The sequence below is a fragment of the Cicer arietinum genome, chromosome 7 (genome assembly GCF_000331145.2).
Source record: "Cicer arietinum cultivar CDC Frontier isolate Library 1 chromosome 7, Cicar.CDCFrontier_v2.0, whole genome shotgun sequence".
NCBI lineage: Eukaryota > Viridiplantae > Streptophyta > Magnoliopsida > Fabales > Fabaceae > Cicer > Cicer arietinum.
In genome coordinates, this window is record NC_021166.2 from 55,085,560 (window position 1) to 55,099,797 (window position 14,238).

The window sequence follows — 14,238 nt, forward strand, 5'->3', positions numbered from 1 at the left end:
CCCAACTATAATGAGATGATTAATTTAATAAAATTACCTCTTATTGCTCCCTTAGGTGAGATAACTCCTAAGTATTCTTAATAGACATCTCTAACATTCACAAAATTCGAACCGCTAACAAGAAAGCCAGAAACATTTAATCCTAAAATTTAGTATACGTCTTCTAAAGTTATTGTGCACTCACCTATTGGGAGATGAAAACTATGAGTTTCTGGTCTCCATCTTTCAACCATAACAGTAATCAGACCGACGTCTATTTTTTACTTTCCAAGTTTGATCACTTCACCAAATCCGGCCTGTTGCAAATACGATAATATAACTTCATTCGATTTTTTATTGACATGACCATGACATTTCAGTTTGTCCTTGGAGGGTAATCGAAATTAATAATATTTAAAATACTACACTAATATATTTGAAAATAATAAATATGATAGTAATATAAAATACCCAATTTATATGACACTAACATAAAATACTTACAAATGTATAAATGTATCGAATTTCAGCTATGTGATTCGTAGATAATTCCATCAGTAAAACATAAATTTTGACTTTGAACGTTGAAGAAATTTTCAGCTATGTGATTTAAGAAATTTAGACTGAGAATGTTGGAGGAAGTGTGATTGAAAACGTTGGTTTGATGTCCTTATATAGGAAATCGCAGCCCCAGGTAGCCAACCCTTAGGGACATCGCATCCCCAGGTAGCGAACCCTTTGGGAAGTCACATCCCCAAGTAGCAAACGCTTAGGGAAATCGCATCCCCAGGTAGCGATTCCTTAGTGACGAATCTGGGCCGCTCATTTCATTTAAATGATGGTTATGGATCCTTGTTACAATCAAAAGTGTGGATCCTTGTGACAGTCAAAAGTGTGGATCCTTGTTCATTTCATTTAATCAAGACCATCCAAATTAATTTATCAATGGTCGTGGATGGAGCAGTCGAAAAGTATGAATCCTTGTTATTTTAGTTGGACCAATCAAATTGATATATTAAATCTTTAATCTTGACCATCCAAATTAATTTATTAACAATTGTAGATGGTGTAGTAGAAAAGTATGAATCCTTGTGATTTTAGTTGGACCAATCAAATTGATCTATAAAATCTTTAATCTTGACCATCCAATTTAATTTATCAACGGTTGTGGATGGTGCAGTAGAAAAATATGAGTCCTTGTTATTTTATTTGGACTAATCAAATTGATTCTATTAAATATTTAATTTTGACATTTTACACATTACTACCTTGTATAAATAGAAAGCTAGATCATACTATATCACCACACCTTCTATCTCACCATACCTTCTAACATTTCATACTTAATAAGTTACTTAATCATGGGGGTCCAACAAGTCATTTGTATTGTTTATTACAATGGTTCAATTGTTGACGAAGTTGAAGATAAAATATTTTTAAGTGATTACAAAAAGGCGTTCAAAGTACATTCTGGAAGCAACCTTGCTCGTCTAAAGAATGTCATTAAAAAAAGTTACAGCTCGACGACAAAATCACGATAACTGATATAGTTTATCGATACTTTGTCTTCTTTGGTGAAAATACTACCAGGTTTGAACTGATGAATGTTTGCGAAGACGAAGATGTTCAACTGATGTTTAATGTTTATGCACATTGGTCACAACTCGGCACCATCGAGTTATATGTTACATTTGAGGGTGGTCCTTCATCATTAAACATTGATCAACCATCAACCTCAAATATGTCTAATCTCGACTACATCTCATATTTCGATCAAAGCACCCCTTATCAACCCGAATTATATTCTCCATCACAACACTATGAATCATATTCTAGTCAAATTGAACAAACTCAACAAGTCCACAATGGCTCCCAACAACTTTGTCACGAATCTCTCCCAACAAGTCCGCAATGTGATCTTTCACTTAGTGTCTTGTATAATATCAACGAGGAAGAATTAGGCCACTATAGTGAAGAGATTGAAACATACTTCGATGAATCATCTGATAATTCTGACGATGATGATGTTGAAGAAGATATGAAAGTAAAAGATCAATCTATGATACTTGTATTCAATCCCTCATTTCACATGAAGAACATCAATTTAGACACTGCAGAGCAACCAAGAAAATTTGATCACATGTTCATTGACGAAGTCCCAGCAGTAGATGGAAATCTTGCAGTTGGAATGAAGTTTCAAAATAAGAATGAATACGTACATGCAATCAAACATTACCATTTAAAACAATCATTGAATTTTGTGGTACAAAAATCAAATTTAGAAAGGTACGTTATTAATTGTTCAAATCTAAATTGTTTGTTTAGATGCAGAGCTTCAAAATGTAAAAAGAGTGAATTGTGGGTGATTGGTAAACTGAATGCGCCTCAAACATGCACAAATTATGCATTGTGACAAGATCATACGAAGCTCGATTCTAACATGATATGTACAAGCGTAATTCAAGTTCTGAAAGTGAACCCTTCAATCAAAGTGAATGTCATTATTGCTCAGATTCAGGTTTTGCACAACTACATAGTTAGTTATAGAAAGACTTGATTGGGAAAAAATAAAGCGGTCGAAGAAATTTATGGCAATTGGGAAGAGTCTTACAATCAACTCCCACGATGGTTGTTGGTTATGCAAACGTTTGCTCCAAGAACCAAAATTGAAATGGAAACTATCCCAGCTTATCATGAGAATAGTTTGATAAGTGGGATGACGATAATTCATAGACTATTTTGGGCTTACGTTCCATGAATATCTGTGTTTAAATTCTGTAAACCAATTGTACTAGTTGATGGGACTTGGTTGTATGGCAAGTACAAGGGAACTCTATTGGTAGCAGTTGCACGGATGGGAACGACAATGTAATTCATATTGCTTATGCTCTTGTGGAAGGTGAGACAAAAGAAGGTTGAAGTTTCTTTTTTAGAAATTTGAGAAAATATGTCACTCCACAAGCCAACATTTGTTTGATTTTAGATAGACACAAATCTATTAAGAGTGTTTAATAATCCGAATAATGAGTGGCAAGATCCTCCGTCAAAGCATGTGTTCTGCGTCCGACATATTTTACAAAATTTTGCAAGGGAATTTAAGGATAATGCTTTGAAGAAAAAAGTTATTTCTATGGGTAATAATGTCATTCTTACTTCTTATAATTAATGTAATTTTTAATTATTTAATTCTTAATTTTTATAATTAGTGTAATAATGCATTGTCTATTGTTTCAATACAGGTTACTCAATCAATGAGCCTAAATATCGATACTACCACAGAGAAATCGACATAGTAAACCTAAAAGCTTTGAAATGGTTAGACAACATATCGCAATAAGATTGGATTCAAGCATTTGATGGAGGTAGCTGTTGGGGTTAGATGACCACCAACTTTGTGGAGTCGATCAACATAGTATTAAAAGGACCACACAACCTTCCCATCACTGCTTTGGTCCAATCAACATATTATAAAACAAAGACATTGTTTCCAACCATGAGAAAAGAACATGCATCAATTTTAGCTTCTGGTCAAGTATACACAGAAACATGCATAAATTTTATGAAATCGAAAATACGTAAATCCAATAGTCATAGAGTCGATAGTTTTGATTGGAGCAACCATACTTTCATGGTCCACGAGACAGTAAATTCAAGAGAAGGGTAATCATTTTAGTGTAAACCTTCTTAATAATTGATGCGACTGTGGGAAATATCAAGCTAAACATATGTCTTGTTTATATGTGGTAGCAACATGTTCTAGCATCAAATATGATTATTGGAGCCTTATATCTGATGTGTACAAAGTGGAAACGATACTAAAAGTGTATGATGAAACATTTAAATCTATATCAAACGAAGGATATTGGTCAGAATATGAAGGTGTTAAGGTGTGTCACAATCCACTAATGTGGAGAGTCAAGAAAGGTTGTCCAAAGACCAACGCATTAGAACAGAAATAGACACTACAGACAGAGTCCCAAGAAAGTGCGGATTATGTTAGGTCTCTGATCATACTAGGAAACATTGTGCAAACGCTATTGGCACATCTATTCAAAATTGATATATTTTTTTCTTTCAATTTAATATATTTTTATTTTTATTTTATTAATATAATTTTCTTTTTATTATTATTAAAATTATTATTAAAATTATTATTATTATTATTTATTAATGTATTTTATTTTATTAATAGTATTTTGATTTTTTAAATATTTTAATTAGTTATAATTTATTAAATAATAATTAACAGATATATATATATATATATCAGTACACTACATGGTCGCATCTTAGGGATGCGAGATTCTATTAACAATGAAAAAAATGGCCTTTAGCTCATCGCTTCCTCAGATTGCGATCATCAATTGAATTTAAAAATTTAAAAATAAGACATTCTTATAATATTTTTTTTTCAATGTGTGCATTTTGGTGAAAAATAAAGTAGGATATTAAAAAAAAAGTCTCAAAGAGAATATAAGTACAACATAATTATTGAGAATCCTCATAAACCAAGTTTTGACAATTGGATTCCATATATATATATATATATATATATAAAGTAGGATATTAAAATAAAATAAAAAAAGTCTCAAAGAGAATATAAATACAACATAATTATTGAGAATCCTCCTAAACCAAGTTTTGACAATTGGATTCCATACATCCAACAATTTTACCTCTACTCCATATTTTGCCTCTTTTTGCATGAACTTCCCAAAATACCTTCGTAGACAATGCAAATTTTTTTTAAAATAATCCAACATTTTGTTTTTAGAATTTTTCGATATAATTTGAAAATTTTATTTTTTAAAATTTCTGATGTTTAAAATTCTTTATCTAATTTTTAATGCGTATTAGAAATTTATTTTTGAAATTTTTCGTATGTAATATTTTTCTCTCTATGTTTTTAGTGTACAAAAAATTTTGTTTAAATTTTTTTTTATATGTACCATATTTTTTTTCAATGTTGATATTTCCAATATCTAATTTATAAGCTGAAAACTTTGAAAAAACAATTATATACTATAAATTTTGTAGTTTGTAGCAGAGGGTCCAAAACTTTAAGTGTGAGTATGTCAAAATGGTAGAGGTGAAATAGACTTTTAAAAATTTGTAGGGTCTTTCAAGTTTTTGAATCAAATATATGTTGGGTTGTGAGGGATTTGGAGAATCATCACATCAAACCAAGATCAATCACAAAAGTGTATTAGAAACCACATCTTCACTCAAAATCTTATGACAATGGGTATACGGGTTTTCTCCCTTATATATTGTTCAACATTTACTTTTTTTAATTAATGTGAGACTTTTAACTCATACTTAACACCAATAATCTTTCACTCAAGTGCGAGTCTATCCATTTATATAAGTATGCTCCCCCTCAAGCAGGAGCTTTTTCATCCACACACACTTACATTGTGTTGTCCACACATCAAAAGGACACGCCACTTGAACACTCTTGGTCAAGAAGACTTTCAATACAAGGAGTCGGTCAAATCTCGACCAACCATTGATTCTAATACCACTATTGGACTAAGATCAACCATACAAGTGGGATGAACACAACATTTTCACCTAAAAACTTTAAGTCAATAAACATATGAGTTCTCTAACTTATATACTGTTCAACGTTTACTTTTTTAACTAATGTGATACTTCTAACTCTCACTTGACTCCAACACAATTTTAACTAATTGAACTAAATTATGTGCCTTTAATTTAGAGCTTTTTTAACAAAAACGACCACAACATTAACAAATTCGTTACAAAGAGAGATACAATCATGGACATTAAGATCAATGTCCACTGGACAAGCTCTTCCTTCAATTAATACCTTTAACAAATGTTAGAGCATTAGAGACGAAGGTGACATGGAGTTTAATCAACTAGACCATACTATTATCATAATCAAAGTGAATCGTCATAATTTTATCAAAATATTATATTTTAAACTTCAACAAAATGACTGTGTCATCGTAATTTTTTCCAACTCATCCTAAAATTCACTAACAAACATGGTGATACAAACATGAACCAACAACAAAAGCCAAGTGTAAGGGACCAAGTGGGGGTCAGGGACACGTGGCACAACCTAACTCAACATCCCATGTTGGTCCCCATTATTGTTTTCATTCTTTTCCCTCATTATTATGTTGACCCCCTCATTCCCTCACTCTTCATTTCAATTCCCCTGCACCCCCTCATTCTCTAGCCAACTTTCTTAGAAAAAATTAAACCATGAAGGTAATTGAAACCATGCACAAACAACACAGCCTTTTTAGTTTCTCATGCATATTCAATTTACTTTACTTTTCCTTTATTCCTTTAAATAATATATATCTTGAGATCATAAGTAGTATATTCTTAAATTAATATATTATTCATGTGATCATAGTCTGAATTGTTTGTTACAGATCTTCAATTGGATGCACAAGAGGTTTCATCATAACAATAATCTCAAGGGTTTGAATTCTATATATAAAATTAAATTTCACTCACTTTATTTTTCACCCTTTATTTTCAATGAATCTTTTGTTGCTTTTATTCAGATGGGTTTTCTTCAAACATGAAAAAGAATGAAACTTTAATCAACAACATTGCTAATCATCAAGCTTTGTTGAAACAAGTTGCTCTCACAGATATGCTTGGTGGTTGGAAAGATGGAATTCTAACCATTGGTACTCTTGGCTATGATTCATTGAAAGAACATTATGACATGGTTCATGATGATGCTGATGATGTTGAAAACTTCTATAATGCTGAACAAGAGGAACTTAATCCATTAATCAACAACACATTTGAACACAACTTTGAGGATGTTGTTTGTGAAAACCATGATGATGATGCTAACAAAGAGGAAGAAATAACGATTAGGACTTTTAAGGAAATTGTTGTGGTTACACCTTTGATTTGTAATGAAATCATGGAGGAGGCAAATGATGTCGAGGCTGATCAAAAGAAAAGGATCACATTAGCTGATTTGTTTCTTGCTGATTCTGATGTTAAGATTAAACTTCATTACCCTGCACCCAAAGTCTTGCTTGAGCCATGTGAAAAACCAAACATTAAATCAAAACATGGATTTTCTTTTGCTAAGAAGATCATTCCTCTTGTTAAGGACAATGCACGTCCAATTAAAGACATCAAGAAAGTAAGTAGTACTATCTCGTGCACTTGATAAATATACATAATCTGAAATGAAATATTAGCAAAAAAAAAGATAAAATAACAAAATTTAGATTAGATACATTAACTTTTAAAATTAAACATATCTACTTTTCAATTATCTAAAAAGAGTATATGAAACTAAAAACACTCTAATGAATTTGAACAAACAAACTCAAGTACCTTGTCGAAATTTGTTGTCTTTGACACTATGTAGCACAAACCCCTTGTCGAAATTTGTTGTCTTTGACACCTATGTAGCACAAACATTTTATGTTGAAGTTGTGTCTAGTACATGACCCATGTGGTTAATAATTGTTTTTTTCAAATTATTATCAGTGTTAAAGTATTAGTGTTTCATAATTTTTGGCACTATGGACCTTTTGTACGTAAATGTCAAGTAGCACTCGCACTTCATATCGAAGTTGTGTCCTGTATTTGACACTGACATAACACATAGACATGTCAGTGTCGAGTTTAGTGTATGTGGTTTATAATTTGGTAGAGTAAGAGCTCTTTGTACTTGTGATTAATTTGAATGAAGTACTAATCCCCTAATTGATTATTTGCTTGAAATTAATTGATTTGGTTTAAATGATTGATAATGTTGTAGTTGATGAAGAAGATGTTAAAGAGGAAAATTCATCCGGATCTTGATGTCAAGAATCACAAAGCAGAAGGTCAAGAAATCAATGAAGAAGGAATCATTATTGATAACAACATGATTAATGAAGCAAGTGACTCAAGTTATTTTCTCCCAATTTAAGGTAAGCTATAGTAGCTTCAAATTCCCTTTTCATGTAATGTCTATTTTATGTTTTCATTTGCTTGTGGAAGTTTTGTGGCAAACAACAAGTGTGACTAAAAGTAATGTATGTGGCAATTTAAATTGGACTTTCTTCGTTGTTTTCTATGACAAACACATAGGTTAGGTTGAAAGAGCATAATTATCCATCCTTAGAGAACTTTTTTCACAATTGTCTTTTGCGTTTATCTCTACACTCATTTATTATTTGAACTTTTTTTTTTTAAATGATTAATTATTTGAACTTACCATCCGTATATTTTTCCATAAATAGATAGGTCTATGGATAAATATAGTAAAAGAAAAAAATACAAAAAAATAAAGATTTAATTGCAGTTTTAGTCCCTTTATTATTATCAATTCGTGGAAATGTCCCCTTATTTTAAAAGTCGACATTTTTTATCCCTCCATCAGATATTTGAACTAAAAAATGCAGAATTAACATATTTTTAATGACGTACATACAATTATATGATATAGAACTATGTAGATGCATTAATTATTCATATGTCATTAATTAAATTAAAAATATAAAAAGAATTTGAAGTTTAAAACTAAATTTTTACTGCGTTTTATTCCAATCTCATGAGTGTTAATCATTTTACATTATCGTATCATATGTCACGTTATTTAAAACATTTCAGGTCATCATTTTTTAGTTAAAAAATTGAAAGGAAGGACCAAGTGTCGACTTTTAAAATATGGAGACCAATTTCGTAAATCAATAAAAATAAAGAGACTAAAATTGTAATTAAGTCAAAAATTAATAATTTTTTGGAAGTGATTGTTTGTTTTGGATAATTTTTTAAGGTGATTTTATTGACACATTCGGAACTTAATGAAAGAAATCATATAAAATACTCTAGTATATTTATGGTTTACCTTTACCTTATAAAGGTATGTATATATATGCATGTATTTTTGGTATAGATAGACGGAGAGCTGAAAAACTTGTTTTCCAAAGGAAATTATGTACAAATAAATACATATGGGTCCATCTCAAAGAATTGCCCTAAAAATCCAAGCAAAGAGATCCACATAGCACGTTTAAATCAATCTATCAAAGTGATAATGATGGAGATTGCTTTAGCATCATATATTGTATGCATCTTTCTTTTCTTTTCAGCATAATTGTATGCATTTTCTTGTGTTGTTAATCAATTGACTAACTAAAAAATGCGGACAAATTTCTTCAAAGTTTTCATCTTAAATAAAATAAAATATTTTAAAAAATATATATTTTTAATAAAACATTTATTCACTAAGATATTTAAAATTAATATTAATTAATCAATAGGTAAATTTCTTCAATCAAATTAACTTATACATATAATAAAATATTTATGAATAGCGATTGTAATGATTGTCTGTCAATTATACTATCTCTTAATGTATTTTACAACTGAAAGTTTCAAATACCTATTTTTATATTTTTTATTTATTTCCTTCAAAAAAAAATTTGTTTTTTGTGAAATATTTATATTTTATCTTGACAACAACTATATATTTTTTTGTTTCCCCGTAAAAATATCATCATTTAAGAAGAAGAAAACATTGAAGGATTTGGTTAAGAAGTTTTTTTTTTTTTTTGTCCAAATAAAAAGTATATAATGTTGCTAATTTACACCTAAAAGTTATAAGTTGTGGATTAACAACCTACACTTCTTTAAATTATTAGTAATTAAAATGAAACTTACAAAATTACTCTTTAATTTTATTTAGTTAAAATGATGAGCAATTTTTATGTCCAATAACGATGTGTAATTTATTAATTTACACTTTCGTAAAAAATATCGACCGTCAATTAGGACACCTCTCTCTTTCTCTATATATATCCCTCCTTTAAAAATACTAGTATGCGCATACATATCCTTCAACAACATAAATAAATGACACTAGAAAGTTGTAATTAATTTCTAGATCTATCTATTGTAATTAATATTAATTATAAAACTTTTTGAGGTTATATTGATTGACTTTTTGGCTTGTAGCAGGTACTAGCTAGTGTTGAGCCCTTGGAGTGTCACTCTTTAATTATCTGCACATGTAGATTTATTTATGATACGTATGAGATTAAATACTTAACTAGATTTTCTTGTGTCTCATATGACCAATGCATTGAACCATGTGATTTTGTAATTTGTGGTATCTTGTTGTTTATGTTGGCCTTTAGTTTGAAGTAAGAACATGTCTCTGTTGTTTGTTTATGTTGGTTTGATTTGGCATACCATTAATTACGCATTATTTTGGATCATTTTAAGACATGCTAGCTAGCTGAGCATAGAATTGTGCGAATAAAAAGAGTTCCACATTTTTTTAAAACAAACAAAATAATATCATATCATATCATACTTCTCTTAAGTAAAATATAAAAAAAAATTATCGGCAAACTCTAACTCAACTGAAAAATACTAATATTATTAAGTTAAATATTATATCTTAAATTTAAATTTAAAATTTCACAATTGTGTATAAATATTTTTATGATTTCAATTATAGACTAAAAAATATATATAAAAAAAAACTTAACACATTTTTTGAAATGAAATTAAAAAAAAATTAATAATTTCTCTCATATTTTATGATAATATCTCTAAAATATTTACATTTCTTTTTATTTAACTTTTATTTATGTTCAATAATCCAATTTATTAGTAATAAACGGTAATTTGTACATCACATTTATATTTCTTTTATTGTGGTTGTATAAATTAATTATGATCAACTAAATTTCTTAATTGATGTAATTATATATTTTTGTTTATAATGCATTTTTGAGGGATTAAAAATATAAAAACCGTTAATGTGTTTTTATGCTACCGTTTAAGTTTTTGAAATAGATTATTCATAACACACTTCATTACAATAATGCCTCTTTTCCTTGGTGCTAAGTACATTCCCAAATCCCAGCTAAGAAAAAACTAATGTTTGTATTAGCCATAGTTAAAACTGTGGCAAATAAGGTTTTGACCGTGGCTAAATAAGTTTTTCACAATTTTTCCCCACTGTGAAAGAAACGGCACTCATTGCCAAATATTATCCCTGAGATCATCTATAATCATTTTAAGTAAAAAAATCATCTATAACTATTTTAAATTATTGTATTCTTAGATTCCTATTAAGTAAGCCTCCAAATTCATATGCAATTATAAAAGTTCACTTTATATATCAACCGACAGTTATCACTATTTTGTAAGCTTAAATTGAATTAAAGACAAAGAACTAGCTAGAGTACAAGATGCGCCAATCAAAGTCATTGCAAGTTTTTTAAGTCAAACAAAAAATTAAAGTTAAATTATATTTTTAGTCATTGATGTTTTATTCATAATTTTGGACAGATTTTAGAATATTTTTTATTTTCTAAATAAGTTTTTTTAAGATATACTTTATTTACAACGTTAGTCTTTATGTTATTATCCATTTGTAAAAATGGTTTTTTTTTTCTTCTCATGGTTATGTTAAAAAAAATCACGTTACTGTTATAATACTGACATGTGCATAACGGTGTCTTCTAATTTTAAATCAATTTTCACATAGGCTCAATCTTCATGTTTTACCACATCATCATCTTCTTCTTTACCATCTTCTTCTTCCACTCCATATTTAAAAACCCTAAAACTCAAAGTTTGTAATTTCAATAGAAAAACTCAAAATGTCGACCACGTGAATTAGAGAAAAATCAAAACAAGAAATTTATCATTCCAACAATAATTAAAAAATGAGTTATTGTAAATAATGATAAATCTACCATATATCCAATTAAAATAAATAAATTGTTTGTATATTCGAGAACTAGATCAAAAATAAAGAATTAAAAGTGCAATTTAGTCTAAATTTTTATAGAGTATTATAGTATTAGTACTCCCAGCTTGAAAAGTATTCGTACATTTGATAGTAGTAACTTCAATATATGTATTCGTACATGTTGGATACCTAAATATTCACACGAGTCATATCGAGTTATTAAAAAAAATCGATATATAACAAAATATATTTGTTATGATTGTGACTCAATTATAAATTATTCAAATATCTTTAAATCTGAACCATAACATATCTAACTCAAATATTCTTAGATAATGCATCTCTTTTATGTGTGTGTTTGGTATTTGTATGGAAAAGAGTATTGATTTACATTATGTTTGATCTAGTTTCTGAATGTACATACATATAATTTATTTTTGGTGGATTTTCCTTTATTTACAACAACTCATTTTTTAATTCTTGTTGGAATGATGAATTTCTTGTTTTGATTTTTCTCTAATTCACTTAGTCAATATTTTGAGTTTTTCTATTCGAATAATAAATTTTGGGTTTTAGATTTTTTAAAGATGGAGTGAAAGAGGAAGATGATGAAGAGGTAAAAGATGAAAATGAAGTTTGAATGAAAATTAGTTTAAACTAAAAGGATGATAACTCCTCATCATATGTATAATTTTCATTGTAGATTTTAGTTCTTTGATTTAATAAATGTTTATGCTCTTTTGTTCTTGATTAAGTAAAGATTTGTCCATAGTTTTGCGTTGTTTCTTTGTTTTAGTGTAGTGCTGAATTTTGGTGATAAATCAACATGATCTATGTGGAGTATTTCAGTCATATCTGGAGTTGTAGATGTCCCATTAGAGTCAAACCAAATGCAAATCAAAGATAAGATCCATAGTTTTCATGAAGACCACCAGAACCAAATTTGGACACAAAAGAGGAGACAAATGCAGTAAATGCCAGACATTAGATGTTGTGCGCCTGAAGGGCAAATGCTCGTTCTTGGGGCACATTTGTATATCCCTGATTATGTCCAGGCACGCTTAGAGCGCAAATGTTGCACCAGCGGCGCGTGACGCACTGTAGAACGCATAAAAACACGTTTTTCTCATTTTTTAAGGATTCTTTTGACTATTATGAAATTTGGAGACTTGTGCCCCTTGCAGAGACGACTCTTTCTAACACCATTGAATGAGTTTTATCAAGAATCATTCGTGAATGTTACTTGTAATTTTTCTTTAATTTCTATCTTTTGTATCTCTGTCATGAGTAACTAAATCCTATTTGTTAGGGATGAATGAAACAAGATGAAACATTTATTTGTTTGATTTGATTTTTAGTTATATGAATGAGTTTATTGAATTATTTTTCTCATTTATGTGCTTAATATCTGTTATTGCTTGATAAACATTAAACTGTTTTACGATTCGTATTTTGAAACGACAGTGGACATTACAAATGTTTGAAATGAGAAATTCATGATATTGTAGTCTAGGGATAGATGCAGGTCATGAAACCAATTGAATTATTTGCAGAGGCAATAGTTTAATTCGAGAATTCTTGTACTATAAAACTTTATTATAATCTTAAATCCACTAAGGAATTAGGGGCTACTTTGCGATTAAATATTTTGTCACGAAGACATTAATGCAACAATAATAAAGAGAATCCGGTAATAGTTCAATAAATGAATTTAGTATCTAGGATCAAATTAGAAACTAAAGTTGGATTCGAAGTGAAACTCATCCTTAATATTTTTCTTATTTTAAAATTTCAATACTATTACTCATGTTAGTTTCAAATATTATATCAATTAATTCATAAACTTTTTGTTCAATTTTTAGTAATTAAACATAATTTGATAGTAAAATGCAATCATTGAATTCAACATTCGGTACTACCGTTTTAAGTATTACTTGCAACAATTCAATAAACTTGTTAAAACACTATCAAAGGATAATAGTGTATTTTTCCAAAACTTAAAGAACTAGTTTGAGAATCGTTTACTTTCATAATTTTTCACATTGTAACAGCCATGTCGCATTTTTTTAACGGAACTAACGAAAAAGTGATATTTTTGCAAACAAACAATAATATAAAGGCTAACGTGGTGAGTTTTTGCCTTCCCTATAAATCAAACTCGATACTTGGGGATAAGTATTGTCGTCCACATATTCTCACTACCAATATGTGGATTGTGATACTTATCCCCTAGGTATCGGGTTCTATTCCCACAGAAGACAAAAATTCGCTATTTTTTTTGAAGAGGAAAGAGGAGGCGAAACGTGGTGAGTTTTTGCCTTCCCTATAAATCAAACTCGATACTTGGGGATAAGTATTGTCGTCCACATATTCTCACTACCAATATGTGGATTGTGATACTTATCCCCTAGGTATCGGGTTCTATTCCCACAGAAGACAAAAATTCGCTATTTTTTTTGAAGAGGAAAGAGGAGGCGAAAAGATCGTGATTACTGAAATATAAAGAGATGAATAGATATGAAAAAAAATATGAGAGACGAAATATA

The 14,238-nt window shown here is 29.4% G+C and overlaps 1 protein-coding gene across 2 annotated transcripts; it reads left to right on the top strand.

Moving 5' to 3' along the window:
• Positions 1–6,121: 6,121 nt before the first annotated feature.
• Positions 6,122–10,155, top strand: LOC101499002 (protein TILLER ANGLE CONTROL 1). Of its 2 annotated transcripts, none has more exons than XM_027336549.2 (5): positions 6,122–6,222; positions 6,393–6,441; positions 6,528–7,129; positions 7,757–7,910; positions 9,940–10,155. In XM_027336549.2, exons 1-4 carry the CDS (start codon positions 6,217–6,219, stop codon positions 7,907–7,909), a joined length of 810 nt encoding a protein of 269 aa, XP_027192350.2. In that variant the 5' UTR covers positions 6,122–6,216; the 3' UTR covers position 7,910; positions 9,940–10,155. The 2 variants fall into 2 exon arrangements, with proteins under 2 accessions (XP_027192350.2, XP_073226937.1); XM_073370836.1 differs by having other exon boundaries at positions 9,943–10,155.
• Positions 10,156–14,238: the final 4,083 nt, after the last annotated feature.